This window comes from Tachyglossus aculeatus, chromosome 9 (assembly GCF_015852505.1).
Source record: "Tachyglossus aculeatus isolate mTacAcu1 chromosome 9, mTacAcu1.pri, whole genome shotgun sequence".
NCBI lineage: Eukaryota > Metazoa > Chordata > Mammalia > Monotremata > Tachyglossidae > Tachyglossus > Tachyglossus aculeatus.
The window spans coordinates 26,150,636-26,176,326 of record NC_052074.1 but is presented as its reverse complement, the minus strand read 5'-3'; the positions used below and the strand labels follow the sequence as shown (position 1 = coordinate 26,176,326).

Here is a 25,691-nt window from a genome sequence, read left to right as displayed (position 1 = left end):
CTGAGCGCAAAGGCAATTTGGTGAAAAGGGAGCAGCGTGGCTTGAGGTATAAATTTCTTGGTTCAGGGAGATAATGGCTCTGGAGAGGATATGGTTGCAGCAAACAGCAATATCTACCTGCTGATATCCCCATTCCCTGTCACTGCCACCACTTGAGGGTCTCGGATCCCAGGGTTCAATAGGTTTAGTCTCCCACCAGAGGGAAGGAACATCTTTCTCTTTCTTAAGACTTGTGTTCTGAGGGATGGAGGACAATTTGTCAGCGTAACAGGCAACTCATCAGCATGGGTAGGGGAAAGGGGAGAGTCAGCTGGGATAAATTAGGGTCTTTCTCTGGAAGGAAGAGGTCAGGGAAAGAGATGAAAGAGAAGGTAGGGTAACAGAGTAGATTTGATGAAGAAGATTCTTAGGGAAGAGGAGCAGAAACTGAAGGCTGTTTATTGAGTCCAGGGGAGGGAAGAATCGATTCCTGTAAGTATTGAAACACTGCACAATAAAGATGATTAGCAATGAGGATTTACTTAAGACCTGCTGGTTACAGAGCACTGTACAAACCACCTGAGGAACCCTCGAAAATGTGAAAGATATCAAAATCAACCAATCAATTGTATTTAATGAGCACTACTGTGTGCAGAGTGCTGTACTAAGCACTTGGGAGAGTGTAACAATAAAACAGACATCTTCACTGCCCACAGGGGCCTTACAGTCCAGAAAGGGGGAGACAGGCAATAATATAAATAAATCAATTACAGATAGGTATATATAATAATAATAGTGATAGTATTTGTTAAGCACTTACTATGTGCCAAGCACTGTTATAAATGCTAGGGGAGGTACAAGGTAATCAGGTTGTCCCACGTGTGGCTCCCAGTCTTAATCCCCATTTTACAGAGGAGGTAACTGAGGCACAGAGAAGTTAAGTGACTTGCCCAAAGTCACACCACTGACAAGTGGTGGAGCTGGGATTAGAACCCATGACTTCTGACTCCCAAGCCCGTGATCTTTCCACTGAGCCACGCTGCTTACTTTGGGGCTGGAAGAAAGGATGAATAAAGGGAGCAAATCAAGGCAATGCAGAAGGGAGTGGAAGAAAAGGAAAAGAGGGCTTAGGGAAGGCCTCTTGGAAGAGATGTGCCTTCAATAAGCCTTTGAATGAGGAGAGAGTAATTGTCAGTTGGATATGAAGAGGGAGGGCATGCCAGGCCAGAAGCAGGATGTGGGCAAGAGGTCAGTGGCAAGATAGATGATATCGAGGTACAGTGAGTAGGTTAGCATTAGAGGAGTGATATATGCAGGATGGACTGTAGTAGAAGAGTAGCGAGGTGAGCTAGGAGGAGGCAAGGTGATTGAATGCTTTAAAGCCCATGGTAAGGAGTTTCTGTTGGATGTAGAGGTGGATTAGCAACTCCTTTATTTTCTAGGTAATATGTCTGTTATGATGTTATACTCTCCCAAGTACTTAGTACAACGCTCTATGCACAGTACGTGCTCATTAAATATGATTGGTTGATTTTGATATCCTTCACATTTTTGAGGGTTCCTCAGGTGGTTTGTATAGTGTTCTGTCACCAGCAGGTCTTCGCCAAATCCTCCTTGCTAATCATCTTTATTGTGCAGTGTTTCAATACTTCCAAGAATCTATTCCTGAGGAGTGGGGAAACATGGCCTGAACTTTTTTGTAGAAAAATGATTCGGGCAGCAGAGTGAAGTCTGAACTGGAGTGCAGAAAGACAGGATGCAGGAAGGTCAGTGAGGAGGCTGATATGGTAATCAAGGTGGAACAGGTTAAGTGCTTCGATTCACCTGGTAATTCAAAAGTTCTTCCTGCCCTGAGGAATTTGTAGTCTGAAGAGGGAGATAGTAAACATAAATTGACTAGACTAGTTAAGAGTTACAGATCCCACTGAGTTGGGTGCTAAGCTTTCCCTCCAATACCAATCGATCAATCAGTTATATTTATTGAGCACTTTCTGTGTACAGAGCACTGCATTAAGTGCTTGGGAATGTACAATGTAGCATAGTTGGTAGACACATTCCCTGCCTACAGTGATAAAACAGATAGAATAGAATAGAATCTCTGCTATTCTTTAACTACCTTCTCACTTTATTTTCTAGGAACCCTAATAAATTCAGCTTCAGAGAACTGAAGGTAGGTTGTTCAGGGTGGTTTGGTCCAGGGGCTAGGGACATCTAGCTCATATGGCGAGGAAAGTGGCCACAACTATGATAACTGCCCAGAGCTCCACATTTTGTGATTAAGGGGGACCCTGGAGATGACACTGTACAATCAAGAATCAATAGCTCCAACTAAGTGTTTACAATGAGCTAAGTGTTGTAGTAAGCAGTGGGGAGAATTTTTTTTTTCAAGGTATTTGTTAAGCACTTATACCTGCCAGGCACAGGGGTAGATACAAGCTAATCATGTCAGACACAGTCCCTGTCCCACACAGGGCCCACAGTCTTAATCCCCATTTTACAGGTGAGGTAACTGAAGCACGTAAAAGCTAAGTGACTTGTCCAAAGTTACACAGCAAACAAGTGGCAGAGCCAGGATTAGAACTGGGAATTCTCAGTTTCCTCATCAGTGGAGGGCAGGGGATGATCTCGGTGTAAGGATCGTGGATTTTTTGTAGAAAAATTAAAGCAAGCAACGCTTTTTCATTGCTCAATCAATCCCTCGACTGTATTTATTGAGTATTATGTGCAAAGCACTGTACTAAGTACTTGGGGAGTTCAATACAAACAGAATTAGCAGACATGTTCCCTGCCCATAATAAGCTTACAGTTTAGAGGGAAAGCAGAAATTAATATGAACAAATAAGGTACTCCACAGCAGTTGTTGCTCAGACCCCCAGATTTTGACTTTCATTTCTTCTTTCAATCCAGGACAGTCTTCCAGAAGGCAGTTCCTCAAAATACAAGTTCCAAAGATACACTCAGCAGGTAAGAAGCGCACCGGCTACTGTGAAACAGGAGGCAGAACTGGGCAGGCATAAAAGGAAAAATAATCTCAGGCTACAATCAACACTAGTAGAATAAACACCTTTCTCAGCCTAGCTTTTATCAGTTGTCCTTCTGGAAATCCCCTCACAAATGCTGATCAAGTTGTCTAAAGCCACAGAGAAAGGAGACTGCTGACAGGTTATGGCTGGAGAACAGCTGTTGTTTTAAGATAGGATAATTGCTCTTTTAAAATAAGCAATTAGCCATCACCCTTGGATTTTTTTTTTCCGAAGGAATTGTTTCCAGTTTGTGCTCATCCTGTTTCGAGAGCATGGACAACAGTCAGAATTTGAGTAATTGATTTCAGTTCTTCCAGCCAAGCCACCTATGTTCAGAGGAGATGCTCTTAATGGTTTAATAAACTGTTATAAAGAACTCCTTGACTTAGTCAAGAGAAAAATTGCTGCCAAGGACTTGGTAAAAAAAAGACCTCTTTGCTGTTAATAATTCTATCAATGTAGAAAGGTGAAAATGAGACGGGCTGTCATATATAATGCACCAGCTATGGGTCAAATGGGAAAGATGAAAGTAGGTTGTCCTTACCACAAAGCAGATATGCTCACCCTAAGGCCACGAACAGCAAGGATGCTGAGAGGGGAAGACTTAGAGAGAAGGTCTCTAGGTCCTGATCCTGGAATCAAGAAACCCATTAGTGATGAAAAGAGCCCAGAGTGCTATTTTCAGATAAAAAAAAAACAAACCCACATTGTTTTCCTTGAAATGCCTGTGTGGGATTGGGGCTAGGAGGCCTACAGCGCTCATCATGGTTTTCTGAGCTTCTTGGAAAGGTGTGTTTGGAGTTACTGCTTTGGGAGATTATAATAATGGTACCAACCCACACTGCTCCTCCAAGAGATGGGAGATGGGATGCATGAAGCAGTGTGGCTTAGTGGATGGAACACGGGCCTGGGAGTTGGAAGGACCTGGATTCTAATCTCGGCTCTGCCCCTTGACTGCTATGTGACCTTGAGCAAGTCACTTAACTTCTCTGAGCCTCAGGTACTTCATCTGTAAAAATGGGGTTCAAGAGTTTGAGCCCCATGTGGGACAGGGATTGTGTCCAACCTGATTGTCTTGTATCTACCCCAGAGCATAGAACAGTGGGTGGCATATAGTAAGCGCTTAACAAGTACCATTAAAATATGTGGGAGTGTTCTACAGAGTCTAGTGATATGCTAGCAACACGAATGTGGGGCTCAAGAATAAGCTCCTGCAAGCCAGATTTTCCCCAAACTTAGGCCACAGTTTGCTCTGGGAGGCTGCCTCCCCTTATGTGAATGTATTGCAGCTGGTGGAGGGAAGTGGGGGCAGGGGGACAGGTCAGAACATGTGCCGGAGTGTGCTTCCAAGCCCTAACCAGGCTTAGAAATGAAAGAAAACACCAAGCAGGATGGTCATGCTTGCTCTAAACTGGAGCTGTTCCTTCCCTCCTGCCCAGGATGCCCTACTGCCACCCCTAATGGCTCCGAATCAGGCAGTCGGGGCCAGAACTTGGGGCGACGCTACTCTTATCCTTCTCCTTCTCAGTGTGGTTGGCTCTTTTATCTCCTCTAAGCCTTTAAAGGTGGGTCCCACAATTCTCTTTCTTCTGGTTTCCTTCAATCAATCAGGCAATCGTATTTCTTGAGGGCTTACTGTGTGCGGAGCATTGTACTAAGCACTTGGGAGAGTATACTATAACAGAGTTGGCAGTCAAGTTCCCTGCCCACAACAAGCTTATATAAAGAAATTACAAAATCACAAAAGTGCTGTGGGGTTGAAGGAGGGGTAAGTAAAGGGGCAAATCTAATTACAAGGGTGATGCTGAAATGAGGGGTTAGTTTGGGAAGGCTGCTTGGTGAGGTGATTTTAATAGGGCTCTGATGGGGAGGAGTTCCCTTTTCAGGGTTGCAACTGGAGAGTTTCCAGTATGCTAGTACAGTGCTCTGCACACAGTAAGCGCTCAATAAATACGATTGAATGAATGCTACCAGTCTCGGCCTTGGGAGGGAGAGTTAAGCAGAGGCTGACCCATTCCATTCCTAGCTTGGCCAGTGGCTAGCGAGTGGAAGGCAATCTGCTAAAGTCAAAACTCACCTGTGCTGAGCAGCAGCTGCATGGGAGAGACTCGAGGGTGAGACTCAAGTTTACTGTGTGGAAGGAGGCAGTGGTAAACCACTTCTGTATTTTTATCAAGAAAACTCTATGGATCCACTACCAGAGCTGTTGCAGATGGAGAGCGGGGCGTTCTGGGAGAGCTGTGTCCGTGCTGTTGCTAATGGGTCGGAAATGACTCTCCAGCATAGGACAAGACAAGATGGGGAAAGTGATCATCTGTTGGATGTGAGGGGAAGGAATTTCCGGGCCAGAGGCAGGGTTTGAAAATTGATCCATCATGCAAGGGAAACAGCATGGCTCAGTGGAAACAGCCCGGGCTTTGGAGTCAGAGGCCATGGGTTCAAATCCCGGCTCCACCATTTGTCAGCTGTGTGACTTTGGGCAAGTCACTTAACTTCTCTGGGCCTCAGTTCCCTCATCTGTAAAATGGGGATTAAGACTGTGAGCTCCATGTGGGACAACCTGATCACCTTGTATCCTCCCAGCACTTAGAACAGTGCTTTGCACATAGTAAGCGCTTAATAAATGGCATCATTATTATTACTAAGGGAAAAGATAAGGCTTCAGAACCCATTTAGACTCACTGACTGATCCCCCTTTAGACTGTAAGCTCCTTGTGGGCAGGGAACTTGTCTACCAACTCAGTTATATTGTGCTCTCCCAAGCGCTTAATACAATCCTCTATACGTAGTAAGCACTCAACAAATACAATTAACTGATTCCCATTCCTCACAGACCTTGAGCATTTGATGACAAAGTGCCCCTTCAGAGGGTTAAGGCAGAAGCTCAAGGAATATGACGTGGATTCTGTAATTAATTCTGCATCTTCTCTGCGGGCCTTGGTTTCACCTTCTGTATAACAATAAGCGGTTACTATGTGTCAAACACTGTTCTAAGCACTGGGGTGGATACAAGCAAATCGGGTTGGACATATTCCCTATTCCACATGGGGTTGGTTCGGTGTCCTTTAAATCCCAAGAACCAGAAGTGCTTCTAGAGTTGGTGCATTAAGTCCTGTGGGTTATTACGTAATGTAGAGAAAGACTAATTCTCCTGACTCATTTTGCCTTAGGATTTCAGCATTGACGCATCCCAGCTGCAAAGCTTTCTCAATGGAGAATTCCTTAAAGGTAAGAGCTTTTGTTCTGATATAGCACCTTCCCTTTGAGGGGACATGATGGAAGGCTGAGGACCAACTCATGGATGTGGTTTTGCCCCCCATCCAGGTAACTCTCTGGGACCTAGGAGGAATGAGTTCACCCTTCCTGAATGCCGGAGCATTGTGGCCCTGCTGGATGTATCCTTTTATCAATCAATTGATCGTATTTATTGAGACTTACTGTGTGCAGGGCAATGTACTAAGCACTTGGGAGAGTACAGTGTAATGTTAATTGCTTGTATCCACCCCAGCACTTAGTACAGTGCCCTGGCACATAGTGAGCACTTAACAAATACCATAATTAATATAACACACATTTTCTGCTCATAATGAGCTTACAGTCTTAGAGGGGGAGACAATGATATCGATAAATAAATTAAGGATATTTAAGCAAGTACTGTGGGTGCTTTTGCCTAAAGACAGAGAACTCCTCCACCATGCCCTTTCACCATCAAGTTGTTTCTATCTCTGACGACCCTCTTTGAGGGCCTTCTCATAGGAGCCAAGCTTTCTGGGGGTCTGAAGCCTGCGGCTTCTGGCTCTGTTCTCTCTTCTCTGATGTTTCCTCCTCCTCTTCCCAATGGCAACCAGGGCTAAGAAGTGAAGCTCTTCAGCCCTTAATATTGCACTCCAGATGGATAAATCTCAATTATAACTGACAGGCTACCACTCCCTTAATTGCGAAGCCCCACTCAAGTCATATTGCCTCCAAGGAGCCTTCCCTGACTAAGCCTTCACTACCTCTTTTTGACTTTCCTTTTTCACTGCCTATGGACTTGGGTCTCTAAACCTTAAGCACTTTGGTTTTGACCCCCACTCTCTCAACACTTATATGCATCTACCTGCAGTTTAATGCCTAGTTCTCCTTCTACTCTGAAAGCTTTTTGTGGTCAGGGTCATATCTACCACCTCTGTTGGACTGTATTCATTCATTCATTCACTCAATCGTATTTATTGAGTGCTTACTGTGTGCAGAGCACTGTACTAAGCGCTTGGGAAGTACAATCCTCTCAAGCATTTAGTACAGGGCTCAGCACAAAGTGAGAACTCAATAAACAGCACTGAGTGATCTAATTGGGTTAGGTTTGAGGCTACTCCTTTAACTGAAAGCTAGCTCCCTCCCCACTGCTCTACAGTCAATCTCCCCTTCTTATGGAACAGGTGCTCAGAGAAGTAGCATGACCTAGTGGAAAGAACAGTGGCCAAGGCATCAGAGGACCTGGGTTCTAATCCCACTCCACCACTTGTCTGCTGAGTGACCTTGGGCAAGTCACTTAACGTCTCTGTGCCTCAATTTCCTCATCTGTAAAATGGGGATTAAATCCTGCTCCCTCCTACACAGACTGTGAGACCCATGCAAGACAGGAACTGTGTCCACACTGATATTCCTACATCTACCCCAGGGCTCAGGGCACTTAGTAAGCACTTAACATATGCCATTATTACTATTATCATTAATAATTATTATCGAGAAGCAACGTGGCTTAGTGGAAAGAGCAAGGGCATAGTAGTCAGAGGTCATGGGTTCTAATCTTGACTCCACCACTTATCAGCTGTGTGACTTTGGGCAAGTCACTTCACTTCACTGTGCCTCAGTTGCCTCATCTGTAAAAAGGGGATTAAGACTGGGAGCCCCATGTGGGACAACTTGATTACCCAGTATCTACCCCAGTGCTTAGAACAGTGCTTGGCACATAGTAAGCACTTAACAAATACCATCATTATGATTATTAGTATTATTAATAATTACTATTATAAGGTTACATCTTTAGTGCTTGATTCTCAGTTGCCCATTCAGCAAGGAGCTCCATGGCCCTTCTTTCAGCCCAGGCCTTTAAACTGGCAGGGAAGAGGCTCTGTATCAAGGCAAAATGCCCCTCAGGCTTCCTAGTAGCCATTTATTCTCTGCATACACGGGGCCTTCTACAGTGAGATGGATGGCCCCACTCTTTTGCAGTAACAAGACAGTATTGGAAATGCATTGCTGGTCACTGTAGAACAAGAGGACTTCTTGATGAAAACATAAATCCTCAAGTCTCTCTCTCTCTCTCTCTCTCTCTCTCTCTCTCTCTCTCTCTCTCCTCATTCTGGGGCTTGGAATAACTCAGAGACATTGTCAGAACATTGCAGATCTCCAGCAAATGAATAAAAATGACCAACGGCAGCTCTCTCTGGCTTTTATCTATCTGATCCAGAATGGGGAGGGTTTTCCCCACTTCTGGTAATCGGAGCCAGTTTGGGAAAGACTGTGAATTCAGGGTGCATCGCAGGGAGAGCCGACATAACTTTCTCTAATCCCGTCCTCTATTCCAATATTTATGAGATGGATTTTTCCTTCGATCTATTGCCGTCTAAACCGTTGTACAGCGAAACCTCGATCAACCTCAGAATGAGGGAACGGTTCCATTTAACAAGGCTTTATGACAGCTGCAGTGTGTAGGTACACACACATACGCACACTCACAATTGACCTCACAGATCATTCTGCTTTGCGGGTTTTCAATGAGCCCCCGGTACTCTTTCAAGATGTCAATCAATCGATGATATTTATCCAATACTTAGTGTGCTTAGAGCACTGTGCTAAGTGCTTGGGAGAGTACAGTAAATAGACATGATCCCTGCCACCAAGGAGCTTACAGTCTAGTCAGGGAGCCCAGCATTAAAATAAATTATGGGTAGGGAAAGCAATCAGAGTATGTCAGTGCTGAGGGTGGTAGGTTTGGGGGACAGTGCTAAGGGGACATAGATTCATGAGCATTAATGAGTCCCCTCCTTCCCCCTTCCCTTCCTCACCAACTGAATTCCAGCCACTCTGCTATTCACACCTGACCCCAACCCTACAAAGGTGCTGCCCTTATTCTCCTTAGCTGACCTCCCTCACTGAGATTACCTTGCCCTTTTCAGCAGTGCTTCTCATCTCTTTCAATCCTTGCTCCCTAGCCCTTGTGAAAGAAATCCTGGAGTCTAATCCCAGTTCTGCCACTTGCTTGCAGTACGACCTGGCGCGAATCATTTCACTGCTCTGTGCCTTAGTTTCCTCGACTGTAAAATGGGGATTGAATATCTGTCTCCCTCCTACTTAGAATGTGAGCCCCATGCGGGACAGGGACTGTGTCCAACTCACTTAACTTGTATGTACCAAATGCTTAGAACATTGCCTCCTCATCTGAACGGGCATCATGGTGGCTCATTCAGGCTATGAACTAGATTCTCCCAAAGGGTGGATGGTCCACTTGGTGGGAGGTGGGGGGGCATCTGGAATAGCCAAGACTGGGCAGGGTTGGTGGGCTGTGGGATGTAGAGAGGTTGGGAAGAAAATGAAATAAGGGGTGGAGAAGGCCAAGGAGTGTAATCTAAATGCTCAAACTGTGCTCACAGTTTCAAAACTTTTGTAGAGCTTAGCTGGAATCATGGAAATCATCCCCATGAGTGTGGGTTAAGCAGTATAGGCAGAGCACTATACCAGTGGCTGTAGGAACAGAGAATGGAAATTAGAATTAGTCCTTGCCTTCATGAAGTTTACAGTCAAACTTAAAAGTGTGGAAGTGTACAAAAGTCACTGAATGTAATAATAATAATGGTATTTAAGTGCTATGTGCCAAGTAGTGTTCTAAGTGCTGCAGGGGATACAAGGTAATCAGGTTGTCTCACATGGAGCTCACAGTCTTAATCCCCATTTTACAGATGAGGTAACGAAGGCACAGAGAAGTTAAGTGGCTTGCCCAAAGCCACACAGCAGATGTGTGATTAGAACCCACGTCCTCTGGCTCCCAAGCCTGTGCTCTTTCCACTAAGCCATGTGGTTCTCTTACCATTAGTGCCCTTTGGGTAAGAGGAGAGGGGAACTAAAGCTTGTGGTTTGGTGACTAGCATGTAACAAGTACTACAATTGTTGTTATTATTATTTATCATTATCATGTAGTGAGGGAATCTGCACTGACAGATATGTGGAGCTGTCACATCTCCACCTGAGGATCCTCAGACTTGATTTAACCCTTAACTCCCTATACAGCTCCAGGTTAATGGACGACTTGACCGAAGTGAATTTAATCGGCTGTGGCAGCACCTCGTCAGATATCAGGTACCAAACTCGGGTCCCCGTAAATTCATTCAGAGCTGGTAGGGGCTCCAGAGGACGTTGTTGATGCTAAGACCGATGGAATTCCGGGAAATGTCCAAGTCCCCAGGCCTTGGAATTAATCAGGTATCGGAGAGGGTCCCATTGCATACTGTATCTTCTCGGAGCTGGACAAATTGGTTCTGATCAACTCCAGGAGTTAACTAGAGCCAGAAATCAATGGTATTTATTGAGCACTCATGGTGTACAGAGCACTGTACTATGAGCTTGGGAGAGTACAATACAACAGAGTTAGCAGACATGTTCCCTGCCCACAACAAGCTTTGGTATGGAGGGAAACACGGCTCCTAAGTACCAGCAACCCCTGGGAAACTCCAACTGGGTCCTGAATCCTCTGTGATAAATGTGAGCGGCCCTATGGATGGGTAATCCAGACCGAACTCTGAATGGTCAGTCCTTGACTCTTATGGTCTACTTTCCCACCAGGACATCTTCCAGAAAGTGGACAAGAAGAAGTCTGGATTCCTTCTGGGTTCCGACCTGTGGAAAGCGGTGCAGGAATCAGGTACGCAAGGCTGTGCTGATCCAAAGGGTCCTTTTTTAAAAATGGTATTTGTTAAGTGCTTACTATGTGCCAGGCTCTGTGTTAAGCACCGGGGTTGATACAAACTAATTGGGTTGGGCACAGCCCATGCCCCACGTGGCGTTCACAGTTTTAATCCCCATTTCACAGATGAGGTAACTGAAGCACAGAAAACTTAAGTGATTTGCCTAAGGTCACACAGCAGGTAAGTGGCAGAGCCAGGATTAGAACTCAGGTCCTTCTTACGCCCAGGCCCACGCTCTATCTACTAGGCCATGCTGCTTTCTAGTGGTGAGCTCGTTGTTGTTAGGGAATGTGTCCATTTGTTGTTGTATTGTTCTCTCCCAATTGTTTAGTACGGTGCTTTGCACGCAGTAAATACAATTGAATGAATGAATGGTGCCGTGGAAAAGGGAGGCAAATTGATGGGAGAAGAGGTGGACCGAGAGGAGAGGGAGGGTATAGCTTTTTGTTTGTGACAGGGTCACTCTTAAGAGCTTCAAGGAAATAAAGGACCCCCCCTCAGAGGACACCCTCAATGCTGAGGTGTACCTGTTCTGCTTTGACAAAGGGGCTTACTATGTGTCAAGAGTCTTCTAATTGCTGATCCTACTCACTATGCAATTAGAAAACCCAGATTTCCAATCCCAACAGACACTAACAGAGAGAAAGTGTTTCTGATCCTAGGTCTTGGTAGCCTCCCAAAGGGATGAGATCAACCGAGGCACACGAAATAGTAGTAATGGCATTTAGTAAGTGTTTACTGAGAAAGAGTAAGGTTAGAGAAGGAGCGAGGCCTAATGGATATAGCTCGGACTTGGGAGTCAGAAGGACCTGGGTTCTAATCCTTAGAACAGTGCTTTACACATAGCAAGTGCTTAGCAAATGCCATTATTATTATTATAATCCTGTCTTTGCCACTTAGCACTTGTCTGTGACCTGGGACAAGTCACTTCACTTCTCTGGGCTTCAGTTATCTGTACAATGGGGATTAAGACTGTGAGCCCCATGTGGAACTGGGACTGTGTCCAGCTGGATTGTATCCATCCTAGTGTCTGGCACATAGTAAGCACTTAACAATACCATAAAAAAAGGTGAGAACTCTGGGGAAAGTCAACCCAACTCAATCTAAAACCACTCAGCCACCATCTTTATGTCAGGACAGTCAGAACGAACCAGACAAACCCCAGAAGGTGTTTTGGTTGCTAATAATAGTATTTGTTAAGAACTTACTAAGTGCCAATCACTGTATTAAGCGCTGAGGTAGATACAAAATAATCAGATTTTGGCTCCTCTATCCAGTTTCCACTGACCCCTGCAGGCTTTTGGAGTTCAAAAGTTGTTGGATTCCAAACAAGTTGATAGCTGGGTCCTTTGTTTAATTTCCCCAGTTGGCTTTCCCCCACTGGTGCTTCTCTAATAGTGAAGTAATAAAAATAGTGGAGATGGACAGAAAACCAGAGGGAGAGTTTCTATTTAATATCTGTCCAGTTGAACATCTAAGGCTCGGATTAAATATCTGTTGGCAAATGTGAGGGACCAAATATAATCAGAATCTGATTATGGCCAGGCACTACTTAGTGCTCTTAATGAATGCCATGCAAATCAATCAATCAATCAATCATATTTATTGAGAACTTACTGTGTGCAGAGCACTGTACTAAGCGCTTGGGAAGTACAAGTTGGCAACATACAGAGACAGTCCCTACCCAACAGTGGGCTCACAGTCTATAAGGGGGAGACAGAGAACAAAACCAAACATATTAACAAAATAAAATAAATAGAATAGATATGTACAAGTAAAATAAATAAATAAATAGAGTAATAAATAGCGTGTTAAAGTGAAAGAGTGTTCAATGAAATGTAGTTTCCCAAAGGAGATTGTATAAAGAGCATTATTGTGTTTCCAAGATCCCAAAATTCAATCAAAACAATATAGATTTTTTTAAACAGCAACAAAAAAGCACAATAAATATAATTACATGATCAAATACACTATATGTCAATAATAAAAGATTCTGAATTATGATTTTATATATACATCAATTAGTGGTGTTTATTGAATTTATTTACTCTGTGCAGAGCACTGTACTAATGGCTTAGGAGAACACAATATAACAGAATTAGCAGTCATTCCCTCCTCACAAAGGTCTTACAGTCTAGAAGGATATGTAAATAGTTAATTTTCCAAGTGTTATCTCTTCCCTCCTATTCATCATAAAAAGTATCTTGTGATAGCATACTAGAGAACTATTATCTATGTTAAACAGATCTGTCCTTATCTAATGCTAAATTAATATGGACTTTAATGATTCTATTCAAAGCAGTCAAAATACTTAAAAGTTAAAGAGAAAAGGGCTTTCTAGCCAAAGTTAACTTGAAGGTGAAGTGAGAGATTTCTGCAAGTAATAACAGCATTAAAATTCAAGGTTTGATCAGGAAAGTGGTTTGAGAGGGGAGAATTTTAATTGGGGAGGGCTGAGCAAGAAGTAAAGAAAGAGATAGAGACAGGTAATGGGGGCTTTTAACTTTTAGAAGAGGACTGGGCACGAGTCTAGGCTGATCACATGGTCTGAAGGAGTTATTCAGTAGCATTTATTGAGAATTTACTGTGTGCAAAACACTGAACTAAGTGCTTGGGAGAGTACAATACAATAAACAGACACATTCCCCGCCCACAACGAGCTTACAGTCTAGAGACAAGCTTACAGTTCACCAACATATCAGTTAAACCATCAGTGGGAAACAGAAAGCTTCAAGGATCTTGGCACCAAGTCCTCCAAAGTGAATAAAGGTTTCCCACTCTCCCCCTGACCTCTCTTGAGATTTCTAGAAGCCTGAGAGGACCAAAAGAGCCTCACCCCATCGACACATCCTTTCTAAGTCTTCCCTCTCTCCCCTTTTTCCTCCTAGGCTTCTCCATCAGTGATGAGCTGTTGGAACGTATGGTCCTCAGGTATGGCGATGAAGCAGGGAGGATCAGCTTTCCAGACCTTGTCTGCTTCCTGCTCCGACTGCAAATCATGGCAAGTAAGTGGCCCCAAGAAGATTGGTGTCTTGGAAGTTGTCAGGTCCTTCCAGAGGAGGGGGAGGTCAGCAGGGAAAATTTGAGAATCACAAGCTCACAACCACCCAGGAAGATGCCAAGCTCCCTGAGCCAGGAAACTCTTCCATCATGGAGACGTTGATGCCTTCATAAGGGTGGTCAACCCCCATCCTGGCAGTTCCAAAGGGCTTGACTTCTCTCTGCAGTTCCCTCCACCAGACTCATTTTTATATGCTGAGAGAGAGCCGGTGAAGGGGGGAGGGAGGCAAATCTTGTCTCCCCTTTACTCATGGGGAAGCTGAGGAAATGGGAAGAGACTGGCTCCAGCATCCTCTACAAAATAACAGCTGAGCCATGACCAGAATCCAGGGCTCAGTTCCTGGCCCAGCCCATTTAGGCTGGAAGAAATTTGTCTCTGAAGGTCAGAGGAGGCTCTTCTGCCTTTTCCAAAGTTAGATTGATCAGTCAATCACTCAGCGGTATTTATTGAGTGCTTACTGTGTGCTGAGCACCGTACTAAGCACTTAGGAGAGTAAAATTCAATAGTCAGAGAAGGGAGATGACCCCAGTGGTATAGTGGAACCAGAGTATACATTCACTCACATCTCTTCCCTCGTTCACAAAAACCATCCCTCTTTCTTCCCCACAGAAGCTTTCCGCAAGCTAACAGAAGATGGGATAGGACTTTACCTGACAGAAACTCAGGTGAGACAATTATAATAATAATAATAATGGTGGTATTTTTTAAGCACTTACTATGGGCCGGGCACTGTTCTAAGTGCTGGGGAAGATGCAAGGTAGGTTGGACACATCCCTGTCCCACATGGAGCTCACAGTCTTAATCCCCATTTTACAGATGAGGTAACTGAGGGCCAGAAAAACGAAGTGATTTGCCCAAGGCCACACAGCAGACAAGTGATGGAGCCGGAATTTGAACTCAGGTCCTTCTGAATCCCAGGCCCGTGCTCTAGCCACTAGACCAAACTGCTTCTCTGGCAAAGGTGACCCACCGTTTCCTTTCTCTGGGTGTCTGTTTTCCCCAGGCCAGGACACAGCCTTCTGGCATCTTTCTCCTGGCCAGATTTCAGGGCCGTTTCTCTTCCTGGGAATATTAAGCACACTGTGCACTCTACAGTCCATCAAAGGGCTCCGGGCCTCTGCAACTCCCTTCAATTACATCCTTTATATATTGCTTTCTGGCAACACTGCTTTAGGGCCTTGGCAAATGTGATTTATTCCTTTGTCAGTGGCTTAATAAAGCCCGCTGTTGTTTATTCCAGAACAACTAATCCTGGAGGGGAAGGCTAGAGGCACGTATTCTCTTGAGGGCTCATTTAACTGTGTCACGGGAATTTGGAAAGACACCATCTGTAAGGCCAAATTTGTAAGATTGCTCCCAAATCCTCACCCCTTCCCCTCTCCCACTTCTGGCACCCAAATGTCAAATGGAAACAACCTGGTGAGGGGAAGGGGCAGAGAAGCAGCATGGCCTAGTGGAAAGAGGTTGGGCTTGGGAGACAGAGGACATGAGTTCTAATCCAGTTCCACCATTTGTCTGCAGTGTGACCTTGGGCAAGTCGCTTCACTTCTCTAGGCTTCAGTTACCTCGCCTGGAAGATGGGGATTAAGACTGTGAGCTCCATGTGGGACATGGACTGTGTCAAACCTGATTACCTTGTATCTACCCCAGTGCTTAGTACAGGACCTGCCACACACACACCCCTCTGTCTTGAGTCAGAGGTGGCTCTCAAGGGAGGATGGACAAGAACAAAGGAAGTAGCAGGAGCCAAATAGGAGTAGGGCCTGCAGCAGAAGGAAAATAAGGGTGAGGAAGAGAATAGAGGAGGAAGAGGATGAGAAGGAGGATAAGGAGGTGGGGGAAGAGGAGAAGGAAGAAGAGGAGGAGAGAAAAGGGAGGAAAATAAGGAAGAAGAGGAGGAGGAGAGAGAGAGGAAGAGGAGAGAAAGGAGGAGGAGAGAAAGAAGAGGAGGAGAGAAAGAAGAGGAGGAGAGAAAGGAGGAGGAGAGAAAGAGGAGGAGGAGGAGGAGAGAAAGAGGAGGAGGAGAGAAAGAGGAGGAGGAGAATAAAAGAGGGAAAGAGAAGGAAGAGGAAAAGGAGGAGGAGGAGAGAGAGGAGGAGGAGAGGAAAAAAGAAAGAGAAGGAAGAGGAAAAAAGAGGAGGAGAGAAAAGGCAAGAAAAGGAGGAAGAAGGAGGAGGAGAAAGAGGAGGAAAAGAAGGAAGAAGAGGAAAGAAGAAGGAGGAGGAGGGTAAAAGAAGAAAAGAGAAGGAAGAGGGGAAAAGGAGGAGTAGAGAAAAGGGAGGATACGAAGGAAGAGGAGGAGGAGAGAGGAAAGGAGTAAGAGAAGGAAGAGGAAAAAGAGGAGGAGGAGAGAAAAGGGAGGAAAAGAAGGAGAGAAAGAGGAGGAGAGGAGGAGGAGAGTAAAAGAAGGAAAGAGAAAGAAGAGGAAAAAAGGAGGAGGAGAGAGAGGAGGAGGAGAGGAAAAAAGAAAGAGAAGGAAGAGGAAAAAAGAGGAGGAGAGAAAAGGCAAGAAAAGAAGGAAGAAGGAGGAGGAGAAAGAGGAGGAAAAGAAAGAAGAAGAGGAAATAAGGAGGAGGAGGAGGGTAAAAGAAGAAAAGAGAAAGAAGAGGGAAAAAGGAGGAGGAGAGAAAAGGGAGGATACGAAGGAAGAGGAGGAGAAGGAGAGAGAGGAAAGGAGCAAGAGAAGGAAGAGGAAAAGGAGGAGGAGGAGAGAAAAGGGAGGAAAGAAGGAGAGAAAGAGGAAGAGAGAGAGGAGGAAGAGAGTAAAAGAAGGAAAGAGAAAGAAGAGGAAAAAAGGAGGAGGAGAGAAAAGATAGGAAAAAAAGGAAGAAGAGGAGGAGAAAAAAGGGAGGAAAAGAAGGAAGAAGAGGAAAGAAAAAAGAGGAGGGTAAAAGAAGGAAAGAGAAGTAAGAGGGAAAAAGGAGGAGAGAAAAAAACGAAGAAAAGAAGGAAGAAGTGGAGGAGAGGGGAATAAAAGAAGGAAAGAGAAGGAAGAGGAAAAAGGGAGGAGGAGGAAGAGGAGAGAAAAGGGAGGAAAGGAAGGAACAAGAGGAGGAGAGAAAGAAGGAAAGAGAAGGAAGAGGAAGAAAGGAGGAGGAGAGGAAGATGAAAAGGAGAGAGAGAAGGAAGAGAAGAGGAGGAGGGAAAGAGAAGGAAGAGGAAGAGAAGGAGAAGTAGGAAGAGGAGGACACAAACAACCACAGCCATCTGAGTGGGGCAGCTCAGCAATCAGTGAACGTGTTCCAAATCTGGTTCACATATTTTCATCCGTCCCCTGGCCTGATACCTGAAAATCAACATTCCGCGTTAAGATTCTTGGCTTACTGATCCTGTTTCAACTAGCCTAACTGAGCTGCCTGTGCTCCTGTGAGTCACTTCTCGTCACTACTATTTCTTGTTATTCTTCCCTAGTGGATGCATCTGTCCATGTACAGCTGAGACAGTGAATTGTCCTTATGTGACAGGTGAGTTCAGCTTGGATTTTCTCCACCTCGGAAGCAAAGATAATAGGAGTAAAAAGTAGAATTAGACTTGAATCCAAGAGGGCCAGAACTTAGGGTGAAGGCTGGGCCTTCCCCTGGTAGGGAGAAGGGATGTTTGACTTTCTGGGAGACCACAGAGCTGGAGAACTAATTTACAAAAGACTCTCTGGTCCAGCTCCCCCATGCCCACATTGCTTTCCAGTATGAAATGGGCATAGCACAAAGCAACCAGCTGAGAGCAGAGCCGATCTGATAAGGTAAGACAGTGAGACAGTTACCCTTAATACTGCTGCTGTTCTTGGCCTGTCCTCTTCAAAACGGGCACTGCAAATTTCAGTTTCAAGACTCAAGAGTTTCAATATACTAAAAGCCAGGAGGTACGGGTCATCCTGAGGCACCTGGAGAGTAGAGAGAACCTCCTCGAAGCAGCCACAAGATGTTGCGTTTCGGCTTTCAAGTGCCATGACCTGTAAATAATAATAATGGTATTTGTTAAGTGCTTACTTTGTGCCAAGCACTGTTTAATGCTTCCATCATCCCACCATGAAAGGGCTTCATATCCTGATAGACCTGTGCACAAAGAACATAAACTCCTTTAATAACCTTGTCCTGGTCAGGGAACATGTCAGCTAATTCTGCTTAGTACTTTCCCAAGCATTTAGTACAGTGCTCTGCAAACAGTGATTGATTGAGAGCAGAGATCATCTCTTTTTACACTCCCAAGCACTTAGTACAGTGCCCAGTATACAGGAACTGCTTAATAAATGTTAGTGATGGAAGGATTGATTATCTGCGTTGGGTTCAGATCCCTAGACACTTGCTTCCTTTGGCAAGAGCTGTTAAATTAGACCACAGAGAGAAGGGATTTGGAGCTCTGCTGTGGGAAAATGAAGGGGGCATGGGGTTTGTTGCGCCTGCTTGCCTACATGTGGGCTTCCCCCTTTTCCGCACCCCGGGATGAGCTTTCTTTGTCTTCAAAGCCTCCTGTTTCCCCTCCAGGTGTCTTGGGAGCTGCTTGTCAGGATGCAGTAGAACCCTATCCCAAACCAGAAGCAATCGAGAAAGCTTTCGGCAGGCTCGGCCAACGGCTGATTGATTGAGCCAGGTTGTGGCTAGCCCAGAAGCCCGTGAGCAGTGTCTGAGGATCCCCTGTCTGGCCAAGTTGGACTGCCGTGGGGCAGGGGCGGATCTCTCCCCAAAGTGGGGACTCCCGGCCTTACCTCTGTCCTGTGCCCAGTGTGAGAAAGGAGAGAGAAGAGGGCATAACTCCAGTTAAGACCCAAAAACCAGACATTTCTCAGCAACCCCTTGGAGAAGGATGCTTCCTGCTGGCCCAGATGGGAGCTCACCTCCATCCTCCCTCGCACAGGACGATCTTTTAACAGAATGAAAATCACCTTGGAAATTTCAGGGTTGTTCTTGAATCATGAAATAAAGTATAGAGCTATGGGTTAAGGTGTGCACTGGCTGCTCATTGATGGGAAGGATTGGGGTCTGGTACCAAGATGAAGGGAAGGAGGAAAGATCACAGGGATCCACCTTCTATTTTGTTCTGATGACTTGACACCTGTCCAGATGTTTTGTTTTGTTGTCTGTCTCCCCCTTCTAGACTGTGAGCCCATTGTTGGCTATATGTTGCCGACTTGTACTTCCCAAGTTCTTAGTACAGTGCTCTGCACACAGTAAGCGCTCAATAAATACGATTGAATGAATGAATAATGCCACTAGCCTGCTGTGTGACCTGAGGTAGTCACGTAACCTCTCTGGGCCTTGGTTTTCCCATCTGTTAACTGGGGAGAATAACACCTCTAAAATGCTTTCAAATTGATGATCTCATTTTGTCCTTATATTTCCATGGGGTAGGGAGAGACAGGTGTTAAGCATGGCTCAATGGAAAGAGCCTGGGCTTGGGAGTCAGAGGTCATGGGTTCTAATCCTGGCTCCGCCATTTGTTAGCTGTGTGACTTTGGGCAAATCACTTCACTTCTCTGTGCCTCAGTTCCCTCATCTGTAAAATGGGGATTAAGACTGTGAGCCCCACGTGGGACAACCTGGTTTACCTTGTATCTCCCCCAGCGCTTAGAACAGTGCTTGGCACATAGCACTTAAATAGCACAATTATTATTGTTATTACCCCATGGAAATAGGACAAAGTGAGATCATCATTCTGAAAGCATTTTAGAGGTATCAAATCACAAAACAAAGTCAAGGGTTATTAAATCGCCATTATTATTATTATTATCATTATTATCTCCCCTCTCCTACTACTTTAAAAGAACCGGTGTCCTATTTGGAAAGGGCCCTGGGCATCAGGTGATCTGAGCTTTAATCCCAGGTGATATGGAACAATGAGAAGGTCACAACTTCTCTGTGTCTCAATTTTCTCATCTGTAAAATGGAGATTGCATACCTGTTCTTCTTCCTACTTAGCGACCCCCATTTGGGACAGGGACTGTGTCCAACCTGCTTATCTTTTCTCTCCCTCAGCAGTTAGAACAGTGCTTGGCACGCAGTAAGGACTTAAATACCGCAATTATTATTATTTCTATCCTCCAAATAAGATAATCAAGCAATAATTCTGGGAGAATCCATCACCGAGGCAGGTTTGTTGATAAGCCATACAATAGCAAAGTCAAAAGAGTTTCATGCCTCTGCAAACTGGTCCATAATGAAATCAACAGCAGAGCAGGGTCTTAGAGAAGCGATGACGATTGATGCCCAGGGGTCTACAATAGATGTATATGATTTTTTTCATGGTATTTGTTAGGTGCTTACTCTGGGCTGGGCACTGAACTAAGCTCTGGGGTAGATACAAGATTATCAGGTTGGACAAAGTCTGTGATTCACATGGGGCTCTCAGTCTTAATCTCCATTTTACAGTTGAGGTAAGTGAGGCACAGAGAGGTGAAGGGACTTACCCAAGATCACAGCAGATGAGTGGCAGAGCTAGGATTAGGATCCAAGTCCTCCGACTCCAGGGCCCGTTGTCTATCCACTAGGACCAAAAATGAAGAAGTCAATCAATCATCATTATCATCATCAATCATATTTATTGAGCACTTACTGTGTGCAGAGCACTGTACCAAGCGCTTGGGAAGTACAAAGCGCTTGGGAAGTACAATCAATTGTACTTATTTTTTTAATGGTATTTGTTAAGCACTTACTCCGTTCCAAGCGCTGCTCTAAGCGCTGGAGTAGGTAATAATAATGATGGCATTTATTAAGCTCTTACTATGTGCAAAGCACTGTTCAAAGTGCTGGGGCATTTACAAGGTGATCAGGTTGTCCCATGTGGGGCTCACAGTCTTAATCCCCATTTTACAGATGAGGGAACTGAGGCCCAGAGAAGTGAAGTGACTTGCCCAAAGTCACACAGCTGACAAGTGGCAGAGCCGGGATTTGAACCCAAGACCTCTGACTCCAAAGCCCGGGCTCTTTCCACTGAGCCACGCTGCTTCCCCTCAGATTAATCAGGTTGGACAAAGTCCATGACCCGAATGGGGCTCAAAGTCTTAATCCCCGTTCTAAAGATGAGGTAACTGAGGCACAGAGAAGTGAAGTGACTTGCCCAAAAAAATCACACAGCAGACATGTGGCAGAGGCAGGATTAAGCCTGTGAGCGCCACATGGGACAGGGGCTGTGTCCAACCTGATTAGCTCGTATCTACCCCAGTGCTTTGTACGGTGTTTGCCACCTTGTAAGTGCTTAACAGATACCATTAAAAAAAATAACTGGTCGATGGATTCACCCAGCAGGGGAAATAAGTCAAAAGGCCTTAATAATAATAATAATGGCATTTGTTAAGTGCTTACTGTGTGCAAAGCACTGTTCTAAGCACTGGGGAGGATACAAGGTGATCAGGTTGTCCCACATGGAGCTCATCGTCTTCATCCTCATTTTACAGATGAGGTAACAGGCCCAGAGAAGTGAAGTGACTTGCCCAAAGTCACACAGCTGACAATTGGCGGAGCCAGGATTTGAACCCATGACTTCTGACTCCCAAGCCCACTCTCTTTCCACTGAGCCACGCTGCTTCTTAAGACCCCAGTCTTTCACGGAGGGCTTTGCAGCCCATCTAGCCTGGATGATAACACTACTTGAGAAGCAGCGTGGCTCAGTGGAAAGAGCCCGGGCTTTGGAGTCAGAGGTCATGGGTTCAAACCCCAGCTTCAACAATTGTCAGCTGGGTGACTTTGGGCAACTCGCGTCACTTCTCTGCGCCTCAGTTATCTCATCTGTAAAATGAGAATGAAGACTGTGAGCTCCCCAGGGGACAACCTGATCACCTTGTAACCTCTCCAGCGCTTAGAACAGTGTTTTGCACATAGAAAGCACTTAATAAATGCCATTATTATTATTATCTACTTGGGCAAGGTGGGGAAGTGGTATCTGAGCCCGTTGTTGGGTAGGGACTCTCTCTATATGCTTCCCAAGTGCTTAGTACAGTGCTCTGCACATAGTAAGTGCTCAATAAATACAACTGAATGAATGTGAAGTGGTCTCTGAGTCCACTCTCTGCGACAGGATGGTGTCACTAAAGCCAAGGGCCATTACGGCTACCGCATTGCGTGGACAGACACTGACATCTAGTGCCTCCCTCCAAAGCTTACATTCCAGCTCCAAATCTTCCCAATGCCCCTGGCCCATCACTGATCGCCTTCCCAACACCGTGAAAGATTGAGGTCAATAGCGGAGTAGCCCCGGAGCAGCCGTTTTCAATCGGAAATTTCCACTCCTGACCGAAGTCTGCATGAAATCTACCTACTCCTGGCTCCAAGCTAATATTAGCGGAGCTATTTTGGCAGTCCAAGATCTGGCTTTTTGGCTTAGTGGAAAGAGCACAGATCCTGGGAGTTGGGGGACACGGGTTTTAATACACAGGTGTTGAATCCCTATTTTAAAAAAGGAAACTAAAACACAGAGAAGTGAAGTGACCAGCCCAAGGTCACACAGCAGACAAGTGGTCAGAGCTGGGATCGGAACCCAGGTCCTTGTAACTCCTATGCCTGGGTTGTAGCCACTAGGCTAGGCTGCTTCTCTACCACACATTTGGAAAACAAACCAATTCTAACCCTTAGGTCCAGACACGGCCTGTATTAGAGAATCTTATAATAATAATAATAATAATAATGGCATTTATTAAGCACTTACTATGTACAAAGCACTGTTTTAAGCGCTGGGGAGGTTACAAGGTGATGAGGTTGTCCCACAGAAGGCTCACAGTCTTCATCCCCATTTTCCAGATGAGGGAACTGAGGCCCAGAGAAGTGAAGTGACTTACCCAAAGTCACACAGCTGACAAGTGGCAGAGCTGGGATTTGACCCCGGCACCTCTGACTCCAAAGCCCATGCTCTTTCCACGGAGCCACACTGCTTCTCTATCAATGAGTAAAACATTATTTCTCATCATCCTAGTTGAAGAAAGGCTGAGAAAAGCTGAACTCCAAACTGTTCATTGTCGGGTTCCTAAGCCAATTTCCCCTCCTGTAAAAAACGCTCTGCTTTGCTCTTTATCCAGAGTCTCCCCCTCTTTACTTCCAGCCAGGCAACACAAAGGAAAGCTATTCCTATCATGCTCTTTTCCTTGTCCGTGGCAATTTACTTTTTGGAGGGATGAAGTGATCCAGATCTTGGAAAGAGAAAGGGAAATCATAAGAGCCCATAAATTTGGGAAAGCATGGACTATTGGAAAGAGCGTGGGCCTGAGTTCGGATCCTAGCTCTGACACTTACCTACTGTGTGACGTTGGGCTGGTCATAACTTCTCTGTGCTTTGGTTTCCTCCTTTTAAAATAGGGATTCAATACCTGTTGTCCCACCTACTTAGTCTGTGAGCTTTGTGCGGGGCAGGGCCTAAGTCTGATTATTTATCTACCTGAGCACTTTGCACAGTGCTTAGCTCCTAGTAAATGCTTAACTGGGGAAGCAGCATGGCCTAATGGTTAAAGTAAAGGCTGGGAGTCAGAGGACCTGGGTTCTAATCCCTGCTCCCCCAGTTACTTTCTGTGTGACTTCGGGTAAGTCACTTCATTTTTCTGTGCCTCAGTTTCCTCAACTGCAAAATGGGGATTCAATACCTGCTCTCCCTCCTCCTTAGGCTGTGATCCTTTTGCGGGACAGGGACCGTATTTGGCCTGATTAATGTGTCTCAACCCCAGTGGTTTAACAGTGCTTGACACCTAATAAGGGCTTAACAAATACCATAAAAAATAGAGCACTTAGTACAGTGCTCTGCACACAGTAAGAGCTCAATAAATGTGATTAAATGATTGAATGAATGAACCCACAATTATTACTAGAAGCAGCATGGCTCAATGGAAAGAGCCTGGGCTTAGGAGTCAGGGGTCATGGGTTCAATCCTTGCTCTGCCAATTGTCATCTGTGTGACTGGGCAAGTCACTTAACTTCTCTGAGCCTCAATTACCTCATCTGTAAAACGGGGATGAAGACTGTGAGCCCCACGTGGGACAATCTGATCACCTTGTATCCCCCCCCCCACCAGCTCTCAGAACAGCGCTTTGCACATAGTAAGCGCTTAACAAATGCCATCATTATTGAGAAGCAGCTTGGCTCAGTGGAGAGAGCCCGGGCTTTGGAGCCACAGGGCATGGGTTCAAATCCCGGCTCCGCCAATTGTCACCTGGGTGACTTTGGGCAAGTCACTTCACTTCTCTGAGCCTCAGTTTCCGCATCAGTAAAATGGGGATTAAGACTGTGAGCCCCCCGTGGGGCAACCTGATCACCTTGTAAGCTTCCCAGCGCTTAGAACAGTGCTTTGCACATAGTAATCGCTTAATATATGCCATTATTATTATTTTTATTATTATTATTATTATTATTACTACTACTTCCATAAGGATGAGGGGACACTAGGGGGCACCGTGCTCTCACACATACATGAAGAGTCAAAGAAATGTGTAGAGAATGCATCTTCCCCTTGCATTCCAGCTGCCCAAACCTGTCCCCTGCCTTCCATTTTCCCCCTTTTAGACTGTGAGCCCACTGTTGGGTGGGGACTGTCTCTATATGTTGCCGAGCGCTTAGTACAGTGCCCTGCACACAATAAGCACTCAATAAATACGATTGATTGAAGAATTACAACTCTTTCCTTCTGCCTCTCTCCCTCCCTGCTCCCTTCAACCCCACCTGAAAGGCCGACTCTCTCTCATCCCCACAAATGACCGAGAGCTCAAGGCAGCGAACAGGTGAGGAGGTCAGTCAATCAGTTGTGTTTATTGAGCGCTCACTGTGTGTAGAGCACTGTACTAAGCCCTTTGGAGAGTACAATACAGCAATAAACAGGCACACTCCCTGTCCACAAGAGTTTATGGTCTAGAGGAGGTGAACCGCTTGGGTTTCTCAATCCCAACAGCAATCAGCGATGTCGGTGCCAACCTTGTTAGAAAGCACATTTGGTAACACTATATTGTACTCTCCTAAGCGCTTAGTACAGTGTTCTGAGCCCCCTATTGGGTAGGGACCGTCTCTATATGTTGCCAACTTGTACTTCCTGTATACTTGTACCTGTACACTTGTACCTGTACACTTGTACCTGTATAGGTGTATATATGTCTGTACATATTTATTACTCTATCTATTTATTTATTTTACTTGTACATATCTATTCTATTTATTTTATTTTGTTAATATGTTTGGTTTTGTTCTCTGTCTCCCCCTTCTAGACTGTGAGCCCACTGTTGGGTAGGGACTGTCTCTATATGTTGCCAACTTGTACTTCCCAAGCACTTAGTACAGTGCTCTGCACACAGTAAGCGCTCAAGAAATACGATTGATTGATTGATTCTGAAGCGCTTAGTACAGTGCTCTGCACACAGTAAGCACTCAATAAATATGATTGAATGAATGAATAATAATAATAATAATGATGGCATTTATTAAGCGCTTACTGTGTGCAAAGCACTGTTCTAAGTGCTGGGGAGGTTACAGAGGTGATCAGGTTGTCCCACAGGGGGCTCACAGTCTTAATCCCCATTTTACAGATGAGGTAACTGAGGCACAGAGAAGTTAAGTGACTTGCCCAAAGTCACACAGCTGACAATTGGTGGAGCCGGGATTTGAACCCATGACCTCTACAATTGACTGACATGAGTGAAACTACAAGTCTTGGAAAAGCCTGTCATAAATCCTCTTGCTGGCAGCTTCAAGACTAATAGTGCTTGGCACATAGTAAGCTCTTAATACT

The 25,691-nt window shown here is 45.2% G+C and overlaps 1 protein-coding gene across 1 annotated transcript in view; it reads left to right on the top strand.

Annotated features, from left to right (window-relative positions):
• The window catches only part of CAPN13 (calpain 13), a 64,448-nt gene extending 45,589 nt beyond the window's left edge, over nt 1-18,859 (top strand). The window contains exons 13-22 of the mRNA XM_038751724.1: nt 2,116-2,149; nt 2,887-2,943; nt 6,173-6,230; nt 6,327-6,397; nt 10,272-10,340; nt 10,824-10,902; nt 13,834-13,950; nt 14,616-14,671; nt 17,418-17,470; nt 18,488-18,859. Coding sequence (XP_038607652.1) covers nt 2,116-2,149; nt 2,887-2,943; nt 6,173-6,230; nt 6,327-6,397; nt 10,272-10,340; nt 10,824-10,902; nt 13,834-13,950; nt 14,616-14,671; nt 17,418-17,444 — 568 coding nt within the window. The 3' untranslated portion in view covers nt 17,445-17,470; nt 18,488-18,859. The remainder of the gene's footprint in view (nt 1-2,115; nt 2,150-2,886; nt 2,944-6,172; nt 6,231-6,326; nt 6,398-10,271; nt 10,341-10,823; nt 10,903-13,833; nt 13,951-14,615; nt 14,672-17,417; nt 17,471-18,487) is intronic.
• Nucleotides 18,860-25,691: the final 6,832 nt, after the last annotated feature.